This window comes from Microcaecilia unicolor, chromosome 8 (genome assembly GCF_901765095.1).
Source record: "Microcaecilia unicolor chromosome 8, aMicUni1.1, whole genome shotgun sequence".
Lineage (NCBI taxonomy): Eukaryota > Metazoa > Chordata > Amphibia > Gymnophiona > Siphonopidae > Microcaecilia > Microcaecilia unicolor.
Window position 1 is genome coordinate 177654529 of NC_044038.1, and position 24323 is coordinate 177678851.

Genomic DNA, 24323 nt, shown 5'->3' on the forward strand with positions numbered 1-24323 from the left:
CATCACCTGTTTTATTATCAGACCCAGGAGCTGCATTCCAGGGGAGGAGGAACAGCGACCACGAACTCTATGAGAAGAGGCTTAACGAGTCTACAGTACTTATAGAAAGAAAGAGTTATTGCAGAGGAGTTTTTCCTTTGGAGCAGGGCCCAGAGAAAAGGAGGAGGAAAAGGAAACTAATAATCCTTTCAGTAGAAAAGACTGTACCCTGGAAAGTACATAAAGAGTGCAAGTGTTGTTACTCATGTTACTTCATGAATTTGTCCTATTTTGTCTAAAAATCCAAGTAATATACTTACTGCTCTGTTTCATTGACTTTATGGAGTAAGTAGATTAAAGTGCCAGCTGGCCTTCTAGCTTTGCTAGCCCAGTCCAAATATCCTCTAAGTATCCCACCTAATGCTCACCCTGGCAAACGAGGGATACATTTGTATAACTCGTCATGGAAGGAAAGTCTGGAATACTCATTCTTTCATCCAGATGACACAAGAAGAGACTAATAGGCTCATTTTCGAAAGAGAAGGACGCCCATCTTTCGACACAAATTGGAAGATGGGCATCCTTCTTCCAGGGTCGTCCGGTATAATCGAAAGCCGATTTTGGATGTCCCCAACTGCTTTCCGTCGCAGGGATGGCCAAAGTTCAAGGGGGCATATCAGAGGCATAACGAAGGCGGGACTTGGGCATGCCTAACACAAGGACGTCCTCGACCCATAATGTAAAAAAAGGGCGTCCCTGATGAGCACTTCGACGACTTTACCTGGTCCTGTTTTTCTTACGACCAAGGCACAAAAAGTTGCCCGAAATGACCAGATGACCACCGGAGAGAATCGGGGATGACCTCCCCTTACTCCCCCAGTGGTCACTAACCCCCTCCCACCCTCAAAAATATCTTTTACAATATTTTTTGACAGCCTCTATGCAAGCCTCAGATGTCATACTCAGGTCCATCACAGAAGTATGCAGGTACCTGGAGCAGTTTTAGTGGGTGCAGTGCACTTCAGGCAGGCGGACCCAGGCCCATCCCCCTCCCTACCTGTTATGTTTGTGGAGGAAACAGTGAGCCCTCCAAAACCCACCAGAAACCCACTGTACCCACATCAAGGTGCCCCCCTTCACCCATAAGGGCTATGGTAGTAGTGTATAGTTGTGAGTAGTGTGTTTTAGGGGGGTTTGGGAGGCTCAGTAGACAAGGTAAGGGAGCTATGTTCCTGGGAGCATTTTATGAAGTCCACTGCAGTGCCCCCTAGGGTGCCCGGTTGGTGTCCTGGCATGTTAGGGGGACCAGTGCACTACAAATGCTGGCTCCTCCCATGACCAAAGGGCTTGCATTTGGTCCTTTCTGAGATGGGCGTCCTTGGTTTCCATTATCGCCGAAAATCAGAAATGACCAAGTCTAGGGACGACCATCTCTAAGGACGACCAAAGTTTCAAGATTTGGGCATCCCCGACCGTATTATCGAAATGAAAGATGGACTTCCATCTTGTTTCAATAATACGGGTTTCCCCGCCCCTCCATTGGGACATTTTGCGAGGACGTCCTCAACAAAACTTGGGCGTCCCTTTCGATTATGCCCCTCTAAGGAAACTAAGTCCCTCTGCATCATCACTTACACCAGTCCTGCCCACCTTTTCATTCCATATTGTTATAAGAAGGCTCTGTCTTGCCTGTCATATCCTATCCTTGATTGCTCATGCCACAGAAGAAAGATTGGGGAGCGTGAGCAGCTGGATTCAGGAAAATTTCCTTCCAGTTCTGATGGTCTAACCACCATCAGAAATCATAGTGGCTTCTACAGCTTTCTCATTTGAAGGAGACTGGCCAGATTCAAAGGAATTTTAAGTGCATCAAGACAGAGATAATCAGTAGAGAAAAGAAGGTGGTAATGCCTTTTTATAGTCTGTTGGTGAGATATTTCTAAGACTATTGTTTCTCATTCTGAGCTACGCAAATGGTGCAGCGCATGCATGAAAAGCTCTATCAGAAGACATCTGAGGACCAAAATGCATATACCCTGGGGAGGGGGGGGGGGGGGGGGGGGAGGAATGATGGAGAAGAAGAAGCAAGAATTTTTCAGTGTGACAGAGGGCCTAGGCTCAAAAGTCATGATATGAGGATTAATGGGGTAAAGAAGCTTGGAGTAACATTCAAAAGTATTTTTTCACCAAGAAAGTGGTGGATGTTTGCAACAACCTCCAAATGGAGAGAATGGAAGGTCAAAACAATAAAGGTATGGAATGAACAGACAGCGCCCCTAGAGGCAAGGAAGTGAAGGGAAAACCGAACATAAGTGGCATCTTTGTACTGCAACAAGAATGAAACTGGACAGACAATATGGGCTTTAAGCTGCTAATCTACAGCCAAAGTCTACATTTCTATATTAAAGAGAGGAGGCATGAGCACCATGCCCAGAATAGTTTGGGATAATGACTGAACCCACCACCAAAAATACAAAAAAATGAAAACTGAAGCAGAATATTCATAAACAGTCGGCCTCCCCAAGCAAAATTAACAGCTGTGGGGTAACTATAAAATTCCTGCTTTAACTCCACTGAAATGCTATGCTGAGTTGTAGAGGTTTGCAGATCCCACATGTCTCTCCAGCTAAAGATCGCCAGCAGAAAACATGAACAAGCAGGGAAAAGAACACAGCCCAACAACCGAGATTACAGGATAGAAATCAGGGTCTGGGACAAGGGATAGAGCTCTGCTCTCCCAGGCCTATTTGCTGAAGTGCAATAAGGATTTTTCTAGTTACCGCATTTCAACTACCACAATTAATGCACAGTAACTGCAAAACTTCTTCAGGAACTGTTGAGGGCTTCCCCAGTAGTCTCCCATTCTCTTAACATAGAGGGAAAAAATATTAGAATGGGTGTTAACTGCATTGCAAATAATGCAATGCAATTAGCCATACCAGTTCAGTGATGTTATCTGCCACATTAGCAGCTAATGCTTGGTAAGTACCTGCATATTGATTATAAGGCACAGTCCCTGCCCATTTCCCACCCATTCTCTGCCCCCTTCTGTACTGGCTGTTAATTGCTTTAACTGCAAAGATGCACATTGACTGTTAACCTGTTGCTTGCATTAATGAATAACACAGTTTAGTAAATAAGGGGCCCTGGCAGTTATCTTGATTCACTTCATTTTTTGTTCTTTTGTTCTTTTTATCTAGGCACACGTTGCATTTTTATTACTCTTTTGTTAAGGTTCGTATTTTACATTTTTTAAGTGGAGCTATGAATGTTTTGAGGCATCCATTTGCAGCCCTGGTGCAGCAGCACAGAGAAGTGAATTTAAAGCCATAAAGAACGAACAGCACATAACAGAAAATGGCTTTGTAGGGTTTGTATATATGGGTCGCAGCACTGCGGAGATGTGTATCTGTGCACCCCTTATTACTCTGTAGCAAATCAATAAATGGAATGGAAAGGCCTGATGCCTGCCCCTGCAGTGCGATACAACAGGGCCCTGAAACCTTTTATGTGTCAAGTGCTGAAAAGCTAGAGTGAATACGAGGCCTCAGCAAAACAGGTATCCAAAAATAACACTGAGATAACGGACACTTTGCTTTTTCCGATTTTTCACGTTCTCAGTTTGCCAACCCTGATAATTGTCCCTTTCAACTTTTCCATCCTGTTGCAGCTGGTTCCTGAGTTTAAAGGAAAAAGGTCTCCTGTAGGAAGCAAGCCAGAGGTTTGGAAATTAATATTTTATTGTAAATATCCTGTCACAGGTTGCGAGCACTCTTCCAGCGTAGTCCTTGGGTTATTTTTAGGTTCAGTTTTTCACGGGATGAGAGTATTACATTAAAATGGTCCCCCTGCACAGCAGGGATACATTGTCCCTTGGTACCTTTGGTTCCATGCCCAAAATGCATCTTTTGCTCAATCTATTGAATGCTATTTCCTTATTGGGTTTACGTATGTTCACGGTTAGCTCTTTAACTCCACGCATAGTTTTCATTCAGTGCAGCATAAACGGTCACATGAACTGTGGCAGATTAAATCTTGCGTAATGGCTTTGCAGTGCACGGTCGTGAAGTCCCAGCTATGAGTTTTGATCAGCTGTAAACTCCAGCCTCTTCCTTCAGCAACGAAAGCATTTGCTGTTCTGTGGATTTGCACCCGTGGTCTAGAGCTCTACATAAACCAGAAAAAGAGAGCTGGGTCAGCAGAAAGAGCATGATTGTCAGAGATTAAAGCATTTTTTTTTTTCATTTGTGAGGCCTGTTCACTCTTTCCAAGGGTAATTTTATAAGGAAGCACCTAATGTAAACGCGTTTTCAGAGGCCGACTTGTCTTTATGAAATACTAACCACTCAGGCACAGAAATTTACATCTGCCCTGGAGCAGGTGCCAATGTCTGCATTTAAAATTTTAATTATACACATATATTTGCATATTTTATCATCTAGACACATACATGCATGCTTTGATCACACTTTGCCCGAAGTCCACCCTGTACCCACCTACTGGTAAAAACATATATGCCATCATAACATTCTCCAGACTTTATGCCAATCGCATTTCATAAAAGGCTATTTACAGGCATATGTGGGTACAGACATGTGAAAATGACTTTCTAAAATTATCCCTATCAAGGACACATGCACCAATAGACGTGACACTTTCTACACAGAAGGGCTGACACAGAAAAGTACTGCGAGCTGAAGTGCATAGTTTCCATGAGGTTAATGGGCGTAGAATGCAGAAAGGGCTTCAGAGCACGAGTTAACCTGCATGGTACACATGAGCACAAAATAATGGGGCCATTAGGCATTCTGCCACAATGCACAGAAATAAGCAGGGGATTGGAGATGGTTTCAAAGACCAGAGAGGTAAGCAGAATTGTCCCCTTAATCAAGTGTCAGGTGTCCTTTTACCAAGCTGCGGTAAAATGTTTTTGACGTGTGCTGAAGCCCCCTTTTACCGCAGTGGGTGAAAGGCTGTCTCCTATTTTGTTTTTTAAAGAAATGGCCGTACGGTAAGTCAGGGGCCTGGGCCCCCATAGATTTGGCCCTGGACCCCCCTGCCGACAACCCTCTTGACCCCCCTCCTGCCGCCAATTCTCCTCCGCCGCTGGCTACCTTTGCTGGCTGGGGACCCCAACCCCCACCAGCCGAGGTCCTCTTCTTCCGGCGCAAGGCTTCGTTCTGTTTCTGTGAGTCTGACGTCCTGCACGTACGGCCAGGATGTCAGACTCACAGAAATAGAACGAAGCCTTGCACCGGAAGAAGAGGACCTCGGCTGGTGGGGGTTGGGGTCCCCTGCCAGCAAAGGTAGCCGGTGGCGACGACGGCAGTGAGGGAGGGTTGGTGGCGGGAGGGGGGTTGAGAGGGTCGTCAGCAGGGGGGGGGGTTAAAGTTGGTGGTAGTGGCGGTGGCGGCGGGGGGGGGGGGAATAAAAAAATGGCTGGGGGGGGGGGGGGGTCGGCGGCGCCGGGAGGGCTAAAATGTGCCCCCTCACCTCGGGCTCTGGACCCCCCTTCCACCGAAGTCTGGCTCCCATGCTAACTCAGTGGTATTACAAAAATAGAAAATATTTTTATAGCACCAGGAATGGCGCACACTGGGGGTGGGAGCTACTGCCGGGCTCCTGTGGTAGCCCGGTGGTAATTCCAGATTAGCACATGGCAAGCCCTTTGCTGCTTGCCAACCCTTTAGTAAAATGACCCCTCAGATTCTGCTCCAGAGCCCTGCTTGGCCCTTGCTACCTCAGAGACCTGTGAGAGTTGAGAAGTGGGGACCAGATGAGACCTCCATGGGGTGATGGGACAAGGCTACAGATGTTTAGTGGGGACTAGACAATCAGTCAGATGCTGCCAGCTAGCACTGAGTCATTTAACCATGGTCAAAGAAAAAGAGAAGGGACCTAAAAATAATAAAAAGTGCAAACTCATAATACACAAGCTGGCCTCCCAGTATACTGTTCAGGAATGGTGACGTCTGGTCCTCTCATGCTTTTGGCCACCCCCGTCTGCAATTGTTCACAGAGGGTATCAATGGGATGCTGTAGTCAGCAGGAACTGTTCCCTGAAGTTCTAAGCTTTTACTTAAGGCTGGCGACAAAACCTTGTTACTGCGACAGAGCTGCCAGAGAGACAGAAGCAGGATTTAGTCTAGAGCCCTCTAGTGTAACTAAGTGGGAAGCTCACATTCTTCCAGCAGCTGATGCAGAAGATATGTGGCATATCAAAACAACGAAAGACATCTTACCTTTCTGAGAGGCGACTTGGACATCAAGGCCAAAGAATAAAAGCAAGAGAGAAGAACAGGAACAGAAAAAGGAACTGTAAAAGAAAAGCAGGAATTTGGTTATAAGAAAGCAGTAGAAGGAATAACAGAATCTTGAAGTGGCGTCTGCCCTGCACTAAGCACTGCACCCTCATGCCCACCCATGCGCTTCTCTGGCTTTCTTCAGAATTTAGATCATTCTGTGCAGAAATGGTTTTGGGGCCCTTTTACTGAGCCGCGTAATGCGTCCTACGCGCGTCAATTTTGAACTGCCACCCGTCTGCCACGTGGCCCGGGCAGAAATTTTATTTTTTATGCGTGTCCACTAAGCGTGCTGGAAATTTTCCATGGACGCGCACCACTTTTCATTTTGCCGCACGTCCATTTTTGGACAAAAAAGAGAGGTCTTTTTTGCAGGCGCACTGAAAAATGGACCTGCGCGCGTCCAATACTTGTGTCTATACCAGCGCAGGCCATTTTTCAGAGCACCTTAGTAAAAGGACTCCTTTATTTCCCTTAGTGGGCTGAACAGAAACAATTTTTCTACTGCTTCTTCCAAAACTTTGGGTTTGCGTTTTACCCTTTCTAGTTTTCATTAGCAGAATTTTATACTCTGGTTCACATCGGATGTTTCATAGGTGATGCTGGACTCTGTAGGTCATTTATATATAACTGTGGGCGTTAGTCATTCTAGAAGTCTGTTGCTTGAGTGGCACTGCCATGCTTCTTGCTTCTCGCTGCTCAGTAGTGCTGGCAATAAGTTTTAGAGACTCCCAGCTTCACTCCTTTGTCCAGCAGGGGTCACTGCAACTGTGACAGTCCTCTACCTTCTTGTCCTTCCTGCTGAAGTGTATTTCCAGGTTGCTACATTCTTCACAGCAAAACCTTTTAGCGGTGTAGTCGGGGGGGGGGGGGGGGGTCTACACGGCATAAAATCTTCTGGGTGACAGGACAATGCTTTGAAAGAACTTACCACTCTTTCTACGTACAGAACCTTCTTACTTACGTTTTAGAAAAGAATTAAAGACATGCTATTTGAAGATGCTTTTATTATTTGTAATGAATGTTATAGCAGCCCCAGTGTGTCTCTGGAAGAAAAATAGGAGCGGGGTCCTCTGGAACTTCTATCTCTCTCCATTTATTGCTATACTTTCACATTTCAGAATTATGCATTGTAGCTTTTAGTTTTTCTTTCTATCTTTTGCCTCTCATTTATAATATTCTGTTTTTAATGTTATTTTATTTGCTGGATTTATATTGCAACCCACTGCGCTGGCATTTCCCAAAGAGCGGCATATCAATAACCTAAATGAAAGTAAAGCCAGATGCCAGAGCCCCAGTTCCCCTATTTTAAAACTCCTGTAACAGAACACACAGAGCTGTGACCCAGGCCATGCAAGTTGGGCCAAACAAGCATTTGTTTAATGATTATGGCTAGTCTGGGGTGGTGCTGGTTTATTATTCTCGGTACAGATCAGTCGGCCCCCAGTATGTTCAATGACTAATCAGTAGCCATAATTAGAGTGGGCTGAACCCTGCTGATCAGAACCAAGACTGCACCAGTGGCATAGCCAAGGGTGGGCCTGGGTGGGCCCAGGTCCACCCAGTAGCACCTGGCTGGCAGTGATCCACAAGCCCTACTAGCCAAAAAATCCCAACAACTGTCCCTCCTGCATACCTTGTAAATAGCAGATCTTCGCCTGGAGTGAGCAGAGACTGATACATACTACTCGCACTGGCCCCACAGCCTTCCCTCTGATGTATTCCTGCCTATGTTGAAACAGGAAGTTGCATCAGAGGGAAGGCTGTGGGGCCAACATGAGCAGTGTGTATTAGTTGCTGGTTGTTGCTGGTGAAAATCTTCTATGTTAAAGGTATGTGGGGAAGAGGGATGTTTGAGAGACCATATGGCATGCAGGCGAGAGAGGGAGAGACCAAATCACTTGTGGGACAGGGCGAGGTTCTATGGGCCACCCATCTTGGGCCCAGGCCCACCCAAAATTGGGTGTCTGCCTACACCCCTGGACTGCACATTGGCTGAAGTGTTTCACTGTCAAATTCTTAGGGTTAGTAAAAAAGATGTAGGGGATACCTTGCTCTTGGCTAACTGAATACTTTTGTGATAGGTTTCCAGAGCTGTACTGATCTTGAAAGCTAGTTACAAATGTATTAAACGGATCTGATAAAAAAAAAAAAGGTACCACCTACAATGTCTGATTCTGCATACATCCATTGATTCTAGAAGTGAGCTTGGTGTACCAAGGCTCAGATGCCTTCAAACATATATCCAAAGCTAAAACAATTAGAACAAGTCAAAAAGGAAATGTGAGACAATGCTAAACTGCTAAAACTTTGATATTAACATCCTCCTTTCAAAAGTTGCTTTTCAGAGTACACCAGTTGTGTCCCCTTATGCATATGAGATGCCCATGTAGAAAATAGAAAGGGTTAATTTACCTTGTTTGCATTTTCATAGTTAACTTTAAAAAAAGCATTAAAATAGCCCACCTTTTCTTCCAGATCCTTGATCTGTCTCTTCTGGACATCAGTTTTATCTTCCAAATCTCGTATCCTCTTCAGAGAGAAGGAAATGACCGTGTAGGAGGTCAGGAAAAGGGAGGGGAGATGTGTGAGCTCTTCAGATGTGCAACGTCAAGGACAGTGTGACATTCAGTGGTAGATTGAAACTAAGTATCAGCCCTGGCATTTACAACCCATCAGCCCAAATCCAAGCCATGGGCCAATTCAACTGCCATTTGGCTCATAACTGGACTGGGCATTTTCCACTGCTGGCCACACTAGTAGCCTGGAACTGTAGCAGTCCATCATTAAGTCATATTCAGCTCACTGTCCCTTAGTTACACTCAGTGCACTGCACCTGTATCACACTCAGGGCTTCTTTTACAAAGCCACGCTAGCCATTCCCACGTGTCAAAGAAGAGGAAGCCCATAGGAATTGAATGGGCTTCCTCTCATTTGCAGTACCGGAAATTAGTAGCGCAGTTTGTAAAAGAGGTCCTCAGAGCATTATGTCTGTCACACTCAGCTCACTGTCCCTTAGTTACACTCAGTGCACTGCACTGTATCACACTCAGAGCACTTGCCTGTCACACTCAGCTCACATTTCGCGCTCTCTGTCCCTTAGCTACATTCAGTGCATTGCACCTGTATCACATTCAGAGCATTATCTCTGCCACACTCAGTTCACTGTCCGTTACCTACATTCAGTGCCCTACACCTTTATCACACTCAGACAATTTGTCTGTCACACTCAGGCAGCTCACATTTCGTTCTCTGTCCCTTACCTACACTCAGTGCACTGCACTGTATCACACTCAGAGCACTTGCCTCTCACACTCAGCTCACATTTCGCACTCTCTGTCCCTTAGCTACATTCAGTGCATTGCACCTGTATCACATTCAGAGCATTTGCCTCTCACACTCAGCTCACACTCCGCTCTCTGTCCCTTAGTTACACTCAGTGCACTTCACCTGTATCACACTCACACCCTTTGTCTGTCACACTCAGTAAGCTGTACCTGATGGGCCTGTTGCAGCAACTCCATCCTCTCCTGAAGTATTTGACAGTCGTACTCCCTACTCTTCCGTAACATCTGTCGTCTTAATTTCTCCACCGCCGTCCTCAGCTCTTCCTGCTGTTTGTCACTTAGTAGCTCCCCAAATTTGATCACGGTTTCCTGCTGCAGAGCATTATAAAGGGTGGCCTCCAGTTCCTGAATTCTCTGGACAATGGAAAAATAGATGAGGATTGAAAAAGCAAACAATGAAGAAACAACTTCCCAACACAGACTGGTGAATTTTCAAAGCAAAAGGTCTGCACGTAATTCTGCTCTGAAAATCTCTCTGGCAATTAATGCGCTTACGTTCACACCTGCTCTTTAGTTTGCACAAGCTTTCTGGGTTACTTTACTCGCAAATGCACGTATTTTCAAAAGTATGAAAATAAAGGCAAACCCAATCCCAGCCATGTCCCTAGGACGCCTCTGCTTAGCACACACAGAGCTCTGAACACATGCAACTTATCAGCACTGGAAAGGTTTTTTTATCCAAGTCTATTTTTACACATGAAGCTTCAAGGTTTGCTTTAACTGTAGAAATACTTCTGAAAATTACCCGTTGAGGGTAGAATATAGTCAATTAGAGTGGGTAGAGTAATTAATACATTCCTTCCTTCTGCTAACTATATTATAGGCTCTGCTCTACACTAGACATTAATGGATACTGTATATTGTGATCAGTATCTTTTTTCAGACACAATCTCTATTCAGAGAATTTTCAGAAAGGGGACAGTTAAGACAAATGAAATACGCACACTAAAATCAGGGACATATTATCCAAAACGAGTCATTTGTACCTACCATATATGCCTGGTCGAGAGCCTGCTTCCTATAATCCAATTCCTCCTCCAGGTAACCTTTCAGTTTACAAAATTGCTCCTACACGATCATTCCAATAAAGAGAGATGAAATATTAGTTCCTGAAGCACTGGAGAAATGGATTGCAAGATAAGAAGCCCTGAGGCTCTGCAGTGCAATGCAGAAGGGCACAGAGGAAGGGCTCTTAGAAAGGAAGTGGAGGGAAGTCTCTTAGAAAGGGTGAGGAGGGAGGGCTCTGAGAAAGGGTGTGAAGGAAGGTCTCTGAGAAAGGGCACAGAGGGAGGTCTCTCAGAAAGGGTGTGGAGGGAGATCTCTTAGAAGGGGAGCAGAGGGAGGTCTTCTAGTGTGTGGAAGGAGGTTTCTGAAAAAAAGAGGTGTCCTAGAAATTGAGTGAAGGGAGGTCTCTTCAAAAGGTAGCACAAGGAGATCTCTTAGAAAGGGAGCAGAGGGAGTCTCTTAGAAAGGGCATGGAGGGAGGTCTCTGAAAAGGAGCATGGGAAGATCTCTTAGCAAGGGCGCAGAGGAAGGCCTCCTAGAAAGGAACAGAGGGAGGTCTCTTTGAAAGAGTGTGAAGGGAGGTCTCTGAGAAAGCTTATGGACAGAGGTCCCTGAGAAAAGGCACGAAGGAAGGTCTCTTAGAAAGGAACAGAGGGAGGTCTCTTAAAAGGGTATAGAAGGAGGTCTCTTAGAAAGAGTGTGAAGGGAGGTCTCTGAAAAAGCGTATGGACAGAGGTCCCTGAGAAAAGGCATGAAGGAAGGTCTCTTAGAAAGGGCAGCTTTAGAAACTTCTGGATCAGAGTTGGATCCTTATCTCTCTTGAAAGAAGATCCTGAAGGACAGTCTGTAAATTGTAGCAGGGTCACATAGCAATAGGATTTTGCAGGAAAACAAATGCAATTTATTTTTTTCTTTCATAAATTTGCTTTAATTGTTTTCATTTAATGTAGTTTATTTAATGTGTGCTAAATGATTATAATATAAAACTGTTAGCACTAGGGGTAGGTCTGGGGTTAGTAGCACCGTCAAGGCTGGAACTAGACCCCTATAGAATATGCAGACAAATTCCTTCTAACTAAGAGCTACTTGTTATAGTTTCCAAGGCTCCCCGTGGCTGTTGAAAGAGAGAGAGAAAGAGTTCCTCGCTTACCATGTCACTCTCGAGCTCCATCATCTTCCGATGCAGCGCTGCTTCCGCACCTTCTATCTGTTGAATCCACTAGAGACAGCAAAAGCAGAGAGGACTTAGTGGGGCTCCTTAGAGTGTGGGTCTTCCAGGGTCAGGGAAATATCCAGTACGTACATGAATGTAACTCACCTTGAGTTACTACTGAAAAAGGTGTGAGCAAAATTTAAATAAATAAATAAGAAACATTTGGAGCTATTTCCTAAACTACAGTAAGGTTTACAGTTACTGCATGACAATTTTCAAAATTAGCATTCAGTAACTGCAAAACCTCTGCATTAATTTCTGCGAGCGACCATACAGTTCATTGCTCACTCCTTACTTTTTGTATATTCTCTGCCAGTAATGTTCAATTTCATTCGTTATTTCCAGGTTGCCACATCACCTTCACCATCACCATCTGAGCCCTAATGTACTTAATATTTCAGTGATGATATTCACCAGAAGGTTTTTCCTCTCTTGACCTGTGTAGCTTAATGGTGATGGTATCACAGTAGAGCACACTTTATCCAGTGGTCCTTATCCAGAAATTCCAGCATTCCTGTGACTCCACCCACCGATCCCTCTCCCTCTAGCATAGTTCATGATCTCAGATTAGCTCAACCACGCAATATTGACATTGTGAATTGTGCGGGTGGAAGAGGCAATGGTTGCAAGTGGAGTGAGGAACAGAAGAGCCAGGTTGGACTTGGCTGCAGTGGGGAGGGAGTCATGAATGGATCAGGACATAGGGAGAAAGTTAAGACATGGGGGAGGGGGGAAAGTGGACCGGAATATGAGAAAAAGAGACTGAGGTGCAGAAGACGAGGAATATCCATTCTCTGGAGATATCCTTTCTCCTGAATGGTTTAGGTTCCAAATATTGAGTATGGAAGATATTTGCCGAGCTGCTGTTTGAACCTGTAGGAGTTCAGCAATCAGCAGTCTAGTGTGAATGAGGATCTTGAGGTTAGGGCCATGGACATGTCGTAATACATCCTAAACATGGAGTGAAGAAAGAAATGGACACTACCTTCTCAGCCAATGACAGCACCGTGCTGGCCTGAATAATGGCAACTTGCTCTTCATTTCTTAAATTCTGAAAAGGCCAAAGAAAACAGTTATAAGACAATGGTAAGATCTCTTAATAAACTTTGTTGGAAATCGTTAACTGGTTGTTATGCACTTAACTGGTCCTTAACAGTGTAAAACAGATATTGTATGTATAGGGTACATGGGGTTCATGCCACAAACACCAATGTTGACTGTGGAGGAATCTAATAGTTTGTTCCTGTCAGTAAGAGATCTTGGCGTGGAGGTGGATTTTACTTTAATTCGGAGTCACATCCATTGAGTTGCCTGGAATGCTTTTTTAAAATCCAGGCTAGTAAAGAAATTAAAAGACCACTGTTGAATTTACTTTAAAAAGGCTTGAAGCCAATGGAACTGGATCAGTAATAATGGTATTGCTCCTCTTTTGCCTGGTGTGAAAGAGTTGGCGTTGCATTGTGCCCTGTTTGACTTTGAGATGGATGAATTCCTTCCTTTTTCAGGGAAAGTCCCATATTCACATAGACAATGACAGGTGAAGGCCCTTTAATGTCAGTTATCACCTGATGGTTAGGGAGGGCAGTGGAGTCAGCAGAATGTATTTCAGTTCATTACTGAACTGTACTGCCTTGTAAGATATGATGGCAAGAGGATCCGAAAAATTCACCACAATTTTCAAAGCCATGAAGCTGGGTAAAACAGCCCTGTCTGAAAGTACACAGGGCGTTCTACCGTGTGCATAATTTTAGCCAAATTGCAAGGAGATGTTCCGAAGATGTGTTTAGGTCAGAAGGAGAAAATTTTTGCATGCATGAACATTTTCACATGTACCTGCACTGGTTCCCCCACTTAATCAGCAGCAGGAAAGTGCAAAGTGTGAGCACTTTTCACTTGCCCTACTTTACGCTTAATGTTCATGGAAAAAGAACGTGTAACTATAATGCACTGAACTTAATATAAAATCCTTGTCTACCCAGGTACTTTCCGCCTTGAAAATTTGCACTGAGTACAAAAGCTAAAGATATTTGAAAACTGCTTCCCCTCAGTGATTTGCATCAGTGGACACAGAATCGCCTAGTCCCAATCATACGGGGCTCAGGGGGCTGCTTAAAATAATGCGATATGGACATTAAAAAAAATGAGTTGGTGCCCTACTGTTAAGCAAAGAATTTGGCACATACGTACCCCATTGTCACCCAGAATGTCTAACTGTTTGATGAGGTCTGGGATGCATTACGTCCTGTAACAAGTAATAAAATATTACAGAAAATAGTCTTAGTTTGTGAAAAGAGGAGATATCTTCTGACTGAGAAAATATACAGAAAACAGTGTGTTAATACAACAAGTCTTTTCTGTAAGGTTTCTCCTTAGATCCCACCAGGTATAAATGTTTAGAACAGGCCAGTCCCAAATGAAAGGATGCTTTTTCACAAATTCAGAGGGTCAGGGGAGTAACATTGTGAGCTTCATATACCAACAAGCCATATCCCATATCTTTATCAAGATTAAGGGACCCTTTTACCAAACTGAGGTAAACAGTGGCCTTAGCTCTTGCTTACACGGTCATTCTGCGTACTACGACTATTTTTTACTGCAGGAGTAAAATGGCTGAATTTTCTATTTTTTAAATAATGACCACTGTTTCATCTACAAGTCCCCTGCTGGAGCCGAAGTCCAATGCATCTTGGTCCTTTCCACAACGGAGATGGAGAAGTTAGTTTCTCAAGGTTGGCCATATACAGAAAACAGATGTGAAAAGGTTTTATTCCCAAATGTGTGGTAGATAAGGTTATTTAATTCAGTTCCTACATCACCCTTCTTTCAACAGAGCAGAGCGGTTTACATCAGGAGACTCATCAAAAGGCAGGGCATAGATCAAAAACTCAATGAAATAGTATACCACCTAACAACATACAAAACACGATCACTTCTCAGAAGATAATGAGCTCCTGTACCTTGACCCCTTCTTTCATGCAGTAGATCTGCAGAGCGCTCACACCGTCAGAAAAGGGATGGATCTGGAGATTGAATGGTGGGGATCTCCGTTCTCTTTCCGAAAATAAATTAAAGGCATGTACTGAATTGTAGAAAGAAGAATATGAAAACATGATTTTAGGAGCGCAGATCTGTAAACAGTGCAGAAACTCAGCCAGCAAATGGTAACAGGTCGATCTTCAAAGCAACTTGCATGCATATCAGCCACGCTAAATGTATAAGTCCCCGATCCGTGGATGTTTAGCAACACTACATTGACAGAGCCTCTAAAAGTCCTTCTAATGACCTGGCACCATCCAGATAGTCCTGAGATGGACTACGGGTGTTCTGCATAACTATACATTGGAGTGACAATTCTATACAGGTCCCTAAGAGTAAGTTGCCCAGAATCTAGGCGCTTAGCCAGTCTTCTATAACAGCCAAATCTGCGCACTAAAATCTGTTATACAACACTAGCGTAAGTCAGAAATTAGGTGCTGTGTGTCAGGTTTAAAGTGAGAGCATTAAATGAAGCAGTTTGACACCCTGAAGTATTCATAAAGCGTGCGCTTAAATAGTCAGCCACACCGTGTCCCTTCCTGCCACACTCCCCTTTGCATTTACACGCTAGAACTCGTAGGTGCCAAGTTACAGATGTGTTTAAGCACACTAAGGCGCTAAGTGCCTTTCACTCCAATTTTGACACTTACCTGCCATTTGAACGCCTAAAATAAGGGGTTTGGGGGTAATTCTATAATGAGGACTTAGGATCAAGATTCAGCAGGCAACTGTTCCCTAAGCTGAGTGGGAGTCCTCCACCTACAATCCTGCCACTGGGTGGTGCTGTTTCACTATCACATTTTCAAGAGTGAGGGACAGGCAATTTCTGCAGGACTTCCAGGGAACCTGCCTGTCTCTAGCCATTGAAAACACAATATTGAAACTCCCCCCCCCCCCCCCCCCACTGGCAGCAATGCATAAGAACATAAGAGTACCAATACTGGGTCAGACCAATGGTCCAGCTAGCCCAGTATCCTGTTTTCCAAACAGTGGCCAAGCCAGGTCACCTGGCAGAAACCCAAATTGTGGCAACATCCATGTAGAACCCCCAAGAATAGCAAGATTCTGGAATCCTAAAGAGTGGCAAGATTCCATACAGAATCTCAAAGAGTAGCAACATTCCATGTAGAACCCCAAAGAATTGCAAGATTCTGGAATCCTAAGAGTGACAAGATTCCATGCAGCATCTCAGAGTAGCAACATTCCATACTACAATCCCAGGGCAAGGAGTTGCTTCCCATGTCTGTCTCAATAGCAGACAATGGGACTTTTCCTCCAGGAACTTGTCCAAAACCTTTTTTAAACCCAGATACGCTAACTGTTGTACCACATCCTCTGGCAGCAAGTTCCAGAGCTTAATTATTCTTTGAGTGAAAACATATTTCCTCCTATTTGTTTTAAAAAGTATTTCCCCCCTCCGAAGGGACACCACCTTGTAGTGGTGGAGGGGCTTCTGTGTTTCAATGACTCAGAGGGCTATGCTGAAGGGTTACCCATATCAGACAGGCCTCTGAGGAGAAACCAGACAAAGAGTGTCCCAATGGGAGAGTGGTAAGATTGCAACCTGAAGTTCGTATGCCCAATGGCCCAGCTGCCCTCTGAAGGTTCGTCGTCTTTTACGTAAATTTTCTCTCTGCAATTGCAGTTACCTTAACTGAGAGGAAGGGGACAACCAGCGGTCAGCCGCCGATGGCCAATGTTTTGTCCCCTGAGCTGCAAGTGCGGGACTGCTGCGCGACAAACTGCCCACAGATGAAAGGGTTGGTGAATCCTTTGATTAGCGCCGGCGAAGGAGCGTCAATGATCTTGGACCTGGAAAAAACAACTCCATTGCTCCCGAATTATTCAACCACCATATCCAAAGGAGTGGAGGAGTGAGTTAGAGGCATATGCTGAACCACTCCTAAACACCTAAGAGAAATCAACTTGGAGATTTTGGCTCCCGTGGAGGTTACATTGAATACCATCTGGAAGGCGCTTCGGGACTTAACGGTGGCAGTAAATAATTTTGTTAGAGAGTTACATGGATAATTTAACTGAACCCTTTGAGAGTGAAAAATTGATATAACAAATGATTCTACATGAGCAAGAAATGGTTATGATTTTGAAAATGATAACTTTGAATAATAAAATGAATATTATTATAGATGATTAATATTGAGATTATTGTTTTCCCCAGAGTTCCGGGTATGACTCCTAAAGTTTTCCTCAGAAATATTTTCTCAATTATTACTTTAAAAAGGAGTGAAGCCCGTGAAAACTGGGATTACTTTAATCAGTGGGATTTGAATTAGAGACTTAAGTATATATATGTTAATAACTTCTGGTTTTTAAAAGAGAAAGAATGTAATCAGATGTATTATTTCTAACTAATATTGGACAATAAGTATGTTTTCAATGAAACGATTTGACTATACACCGTATTGGCCTTGAAGAAGCCAACCAGATGATCAATGTGGAATAATGAATTAGACGAGTAATATCTGGGGATAATCAGGTTAATACCACTTTTTTTTCTGTTTACTGTTTAATTGATCTCCTTGTCTTGTTTCACTCTCCCTATTTAGTGGTCTAAGGAAGAGAATAGAATTACTTGACTGAAATAATTCCTATATATTATTTTCTCTGTATTTCTGGCAATTTGTTTTATCGCTTGTAAAATTTAAATGGTTATAATAAAAAAATAATTAAAAAAAGTATTTCCATGTAACGTCCTTGAGTGTCCTCTAGTCTTTGTACTTTTGGAATGAGTAAAAAATCAATTTACTTCTACTCATTCTACACCACTCAGGATTTTGTAGACCTCAATCATATCTCCCCTCATCAGTCTCTTTTCCAAGCTGAAGAGCCCTAACCTCTTTAGCCTTTCCTTGTACGAGAGGAGTTCCATCCCCTTTATCATTTTGGTTTGCTGTTCTTTGAATCTTTTCTAATTCTGCTATATCTTTTTTGGGATACAGCAGTTGGAGGACTCCTGCTCAGCTTACAGGGAACAGCAGATGCCTATTTCAAGCCTATTTTGTACAGAAAAGTAGGGGGGTCTAGCTACATGTATAGTGAGCGAATATCACCGCTGTATGTATGGTACAACCAGCGAGTGCTTTCTACGTAAATTCGCTGCTGCTGGATCTCAATATTGACTCATAAAGATCCACAGTCTATCTGTACATTGTCTCTAAGAATAACTTTAATATCACAGATCATATACAGTGAGGCAAATCTTCCACACATTAAAAAAAAAGGCTTTTTGTTCTACTGGAACCATTTCTTGAAATCTAATCATTGAAGTAAAATGAAACAAGAGATCCTCTAGCAACTGGAAAACAAACATTGCCCTTGGGTTAGAGAAGCAGTCTTGGAGAAAGCCTTAATTACTGAGGCCTTAAGTGCCAGCATTCATCAGTGTCACAATCCATTCCTCTGTTTCTGAGGTCATGTCATGTCACATTATACTATTCGCATGATAACAACGACCGCTACTCAATCCAAGGTGTTTCACTGTACACTACAAGATTAAGAGAAACGGTTACTGGGGATTAGTGATATGACACCACTCAGTGGTGTACCAAGGGGGGGCGGTGGGGGCGGTCCGCCCCAGGTGCACGCCGCTGGGGGGTGCCGCGGCGCACGCCTGTGGGCTCCGACTTTGCTAACTTCGCTCGTTCGTTGCAGCTCCCTCTGCCCCGGAACAGGTCACTTCCTGTTCCAGGGCAGAGGGAGCTGCAGCGAACGAGCGAAGTTAGCGAAGTGGGAGCCCACAGGCGTGCGCCGCGGCACCCCCCAGTGGCGTGCACCCGGGGGGTGTCATTCGCCGGGGGGGGGGGGGGGGGTCATTTCGCAGGGGGGGGGGGGGGGGATGCCGCATCGGCAATCCGCCCAGGTGCCATCCAGGCTGGGAACGCCACTGATACCACTATTTTGAACAGTTTGATTGTGAACAGGTGAGAGACTTTACCCCATGAAAGAGATGAGATCCGGACACAAAATCTAATATAGATGTCAGTGTCTTGATGATCAGACCTTGGTGAAGTCCTTGGTTTCTGAGGGTATTTCTCTCTTGTTTGTTATTGTTCACTCTATACAACCCTTTGAGATTGTGGTTGGCTGTTTTTCTGTTTTTTTGAGGTATTAGATTACTAAGGAGGATTAACAGCCCATACTGTTTTTTGTATTATTGCTACCATCTAAATACTCCAATAGGGCTAGACACAGATCCTTTCAATGGGTGACCGGCCATATGTTTACTGCTGTACCCAGAAGCACCTTCCTTAGCAGTGAAGCAGCACTAACAGGGGAGGATGCTCAGTGACAGACATCCTGGGCTCATCCATGTTTCCCCCAAGGAAAGCCCCTCTCTGCTGCTCTTGGGTCAAGTAAAGTAATCACAATGGTGTCAGTTGTCTCCTCTCCATTCCACACCCAGGTCATGTGCCATAGCAAGGGCTGTGCGAGATGTGAGGCTGCACAGACAGTAAATATGGAGGGGTGAAAAATTGCTTCCATCCCACTGTCTCCTTTCATTGGCCAAAGAGGAGGAGGGGGTTGGGGGTAACAGTTGGCAAGTTGTACGCGGCGCAGCTATAGCGTGGTATGGTCCTGCCTGGTTATAGGTGCTCCCTGGCTCAGATGGAGTGCAGGAGAAGCCATACTGGGTCAGACCAATGGTCCATCTAGCGCAGTATCCTGTTTCCAAACCAGTGGCCAAGCCAGGTCACAAGTACCTGGCAGAAACCCAATTAGCAGCAACATAATGGTTAGTGTAGCGGGCTGTAGCCCTTGGGATCTGGGTTCAATTCCCGCTGCTGCCTGATGGTCAGCACTGGATTCAGATCCTGGAGGACCAGGGTGAATTCCCTATGCAACTCCTTGTGACCCTGGGCAAGTCACTTAATCCTCTGTTGTACCAGGTACAACAGTAGTACAATGTACTACTTAGTCTGAGAGCCAGTACCTGTAAAATGAAAACTGTAAACTGCTTAGATGTAAGTGGTATATAAATACTGAAATGAATGAATGCAATTCCGTGCCCCGTCAGAAAGGGGATTCAATCCTGGATCCCCCACATTGCGGAGCATCAGTGGCGTACCAAGGGGGGGGGGGCAGTGGGGGGCGGTCCGCTCCGGGTGCACGCCGCTGGGGGGGGGGGGGTGCCGCGCGCCTGATGGCTCTTTCATTTTCATGCTCCCTCTGCCCTGGAACAGGTTACTTCCTGTTCCGGGGCAGAGGGAGCATGAAAATGAAGAGCCGGCAGGCGCGCGGCACCCCCCCCAGCGGCGTGCACCCGGGGGGGGGGGGTTCTTTTCGCTGGGGGATCGGGGGTTCTTTTGCCGGGAGGGGGGGCGTCGTGCTGTTCTGGGGGGGTGGGGGGCACTGCACCCAGGGGGTGGGGCACATCGGCGATCCGCCCCGGGTGTCAGCCCCCCTAGGAACGCCACTGCGGGGCATGACATTACCACCTGAGCCAGCCAAAATGAGTTTAACTGCAACTCTGTGCAGATATTTTGCGATATAAAACAAGGTAACAAGCCTCAAAATGATTGTCCTCTGAATGCTCAGCAGCATTTTGTGCTAGATCAGGTGCCACGTGCTCCCAGCCTCCTCCCTCAGACGCTCCGTACCTCCAGCTCCAAATTCCGGAATTCCAACAGTTCATTCTGGTCTCTGGCGTCCTGCAAATCCTGATGCAAGCGACTGTTTTCTGACTCCACCTTTTCTATCTGACAGAAAGAAGACAAACCCTGAATTATTTCAAATGAACGGTCTGCTGCGGTAGCAGCTTATGTCTCTTCCTAATTATGTGCAAGGAATAAAATGGGGAGACAACCTTGTGGAAGAGCACATGGCATGACTCTCTCTTGTGTTATTCGAACAATACTAATGTACCATATCTAATCATTTTTCTCTTTTTAGATCTGTAACTTACCTTTTCTAAAAGCTCCTGGTTTCTCTTAATGAAAAGCTGCTTTTCTTCAACCCAATGGGAATCCTGCATGTTAGACAAAAGAAAGAATTAAGGCCAGCACAAAAACACACCTCAATTTATACAAAAGACGGTAAGTGTAGTACCATATGAGGAGTGTAAGGCAATGATACCTGAACTCATCCCAGCCAATATAATAAGAATTACTTGCTCACTTTACATGGATGATGTTACCACTTTGTCCACCCAGTTTGCAATTTCCACATTTCCTCAGTGAATTAGAATTACATTACTGAGTTTTTGTATTATTTTATGCTCCTGGGTTAGGTAATAAGAGAAGGAGGGGCCCTTTTTCAAAGGCACGGTTGGCTGTACGCTGGTTTCAATTTTACCGCTGGCCCTTTTCCCAGCCCACTGAAAAAAAGCCTTTTTTCCAAGACGCGGTAAAAACTGGCCCGATTTGCGCCAAAAACACCCACCCACACTACCGCAGGCCACTTTTTGCCGTGGCTTAGTAAAAGGACCCCTAAATTTGGTGAGCTTCTACGAGTGTAGCTAGAGAAGTTTCTCCTTTAGCTCAATGGAATAGTCTCTGGTTGGAGTCGCAATGTTGACGATTCATATGTGAGATTCCCAGTTACAACCATGGGAGGGGGGGGGGGCAATATTCAGCACTAGTTAACCAGGTAGGAGAGTCTCTTACTTTGTTAACTAGTGCTAACTGGGTCCTCGTGGGACGTTCAGTGGTGCACAGCTGGATAGTGCTGCTGAATATCCTGTCTGACTGCCGTGGCCTTCTCCGAGTTAGTGCCAGGACAGTTTAGGGATAGAATTAGGGTGGAGGTGGGAGTTCCCTGATCACAAGAAGCACCTGGATGCCTATCCGGTTAACACAGGACAGCAAAAGGGCCACCCTATGTTAATCAGGTACTTAGCTGAATATTTCTGGGAGGCCACTGAGTACCCAGATAGGGGTCAGTTCTGGATATATGGGTCTAATTGAGCCAGTGGCAGCCAGGCGTGTCCAAGTTCAGTCCTCAAGCACTGTAAATGGGCCAGACTTTCAGGATATCCCCAATGAATATGCATGAGAGAGACCTTCATTAGGGATAGCCTGAAAACCTGCCAGTTTACAGCCCTTGAGCATAGAATTTGGACACTGACTGCCGCTGATTGAACACTGATCCCATAGACTTGAACAATGTAGAGTGTACAGTGAGCTACACCCTAAACAACTCTGTGTATTTCCCAAACCTACAATGTTTGGGGCGGATTCTGTAGCCAGATGAATGGGAACGTCAACAGCTAAGACAATGTATAACTTCTGCTGTCCGGTGCAGGGCTGGTCCTTCACCTAAGATAATATCACAAGGATTTCTGGAATAAGGCAGTGATAGTCAAGCAAAACCAGCCACAGGGGAATCTCTAAGGGGAGGGTAAGATGCCAACCTGTCCCGTCTGTGAAAGAGTCTTTTCCAAGTCTTCGATCTTAGCTTTGTACCGCAGAACTTCAGTTTGCAACTGTTCCTGTGCCTGTCAAAGAAAGAGTCTCCCCAATTAACTGGTGCTTTCAAACATAGGAAAATATATTGTGCTAGTTAATTATTACTTTGAAATGGTTAGATCAGTATTAAACTTGTATAGGACAGTCAGAAAAGTGTTTGTCTCGTCCCCATGCTTTTTCAGTTGCTGGCCTAGGGTTGTGAAACTCTTTACCCTTCTATTTCAGTCTAATCTTACTGTTAAAAAAATAAAAAAGAAAGAAAACTAACTAACTAACTAACTAACTAACTAATAAATAAATAAAACATTAGTTAACACAAGTATCTCTGCCTGTCCCATGGGTAGTTACTTTTCTTATAAAGGGTTCTGATATTTTTTTGTGCTATTATCTGTTTGTTGTTATTGTATCGTATTGTGCTTGTATTGTTTCTCTTGGTCATGATATCGTTTTGAAGAGTTGTTGATTTTATGTTTGCTGTTTGCTCAGAATTTAAGTTGGGCAGAATATAACTAACTAACAATGCGATTTGTCAGAAGGCATCATATGATGCTTCATGGTGACTGATTAATGAAAAGGCAGTGTTAAGTGAAATTGTATCCTAGAGGCTGAAAGGAAAGGAGTGAAATCTTTATGCTTTGAAAGTAATTTCTGAGGGTTTTTTGATCCAAGAACACAGACTAAGTTTAATTACACATGCCAGAATATGCAGTAAAGCAATTTAAAATATAACTTTATTATTGTTATGTTTCCTACAGATCATAGAAGTCTGTGAACACTTACAAAATTATTTTAAGAATATAAGAATAGCCTCATTGGGTCAGATCAATGGTCCATCTTGCCCAGAACAGTGGCCAATCCAGGTCACAAGTACCTGGCAGAAACCCAAATAGTAGCAAGATTCCATGCTACAGGGCAAGCAACGGCTTCCTCCATGTCTGTCTCAATAGTAAACTATGGACTTCTCCTCCAGGAACTTGTCCAAACAATTTAAAACCCAGACATCCTAACTGCTGTAACCACGTCCTCCAGAACTTAACTATTTGCTGAGTGAAAAAATATTTCCTCCTATTTGTTTTAAAAGTATTCCATGTAACTTCATTGAGTGTCCCCTAGTCTTTGGATTTAGGGTGTAAAAAATCAATTCACTTTTACCTGTTCTACTCCACTCAGGATTTTATAGACCTGAATCATATGCCCCCCCTCAGCCGCCTCTTTTCCAAGCTGAAGACACCTAACCTCTTTAGCCTTTCCTCATACAGGAGTCCCATCCCCTTTATCATTTTGATCGCTCTTCTTTGAACCTTTTCTAATTCTGCTATATCTTTTTTGAGATACGGTGAACAGAACTAAACACAATACTCAAGGTGTGGTCGCACCATGGAGCGATACAGAGGCAATGTGATATTCTTTGTCTTATATTCTATCCTTTTCCCAATAATTTCTAGCATCCTGTTTGCATTTTTGGCTGCCGCCGCATACTCGGCAACAGATTTCAGTATATTGTGTACGATGACATCTAGATCTTTTCATACAGATAGTGCTCCCTATAGGCACAGAAATATACAATGGCGACATCTAGTGACCACACCTAGTGACCACACTTAAGAAGGCAGCTTACCAGGATTCTGGAGAGAATCAGAGTCTCTGGCCATAGGTTGAGAATTACTTCCAAACAATGTAATCTCTTCTCAAAATATATTGGCAATAATATTTCAACACCTTAATATATAAATGAAGTGCAATCTAAAAAATTATTGAAAAGGGAAAAAAAACTCAGTTCCCGCTATTCCACTCCTGCTTTTTTTTTTATTTTTTATAAAAGGTGATAGGATCTCTAGTGGATTAAAACTCTTCACAGGCATTAAAAAAAAACTTTCAGAAAAGAATGCAAAATCTTCATTTGTCTTCAATCAAAGGGACCAGAAAGTTGTGACTTCAAAAGGAGAAAAAAACACAATGCTTTATCAGCATTGAAATGCACCTACTTCTCGGCGTCCTGCATTTCAATGCTGATAAA

At 44.2% G+C, this 24323-nt stretch overlaps 1 protein-coding gene across 1 annotated transcript in view; it reads right to left on the minus strand.

Moving 5' to 3' along the window:
• Positions 1–3703: 3703 nt before the first annotated feature.
• Positions 3704–24323, minus strand: part of JAKMIP2 (janus kinase and microtubule interacting protein 2) — a 33670-nt gene continuing 13050 nt past the window's right edge. The window contains 12 exon segments of the mRNA XM_030212159.1: positions 3704–4146; positions 8748–8813; positions 9779–9982; positions 10619–10696; positions 11784–11852; positions 12832–12897; positions 14034–14081; positions 14083–14088; positions 14804–14895; positions 20494–20599; positions 20806–20868; positions 22252–22335. Coding sequence (XP_030068019.1) covers positions 3967–4146; positions 8748–8813; positions 9779–9982; positions 10619–10696; positions 11784–11852; positions 12832–12897; positions 14034–14081; positions 14083–14088; positions 14804–14895; positions 20494–20599; positions 20806–20868; positions 22252–22335 — 1062 coding nt within the window. The 3' untranslated portion in view covers positions 3704–3966.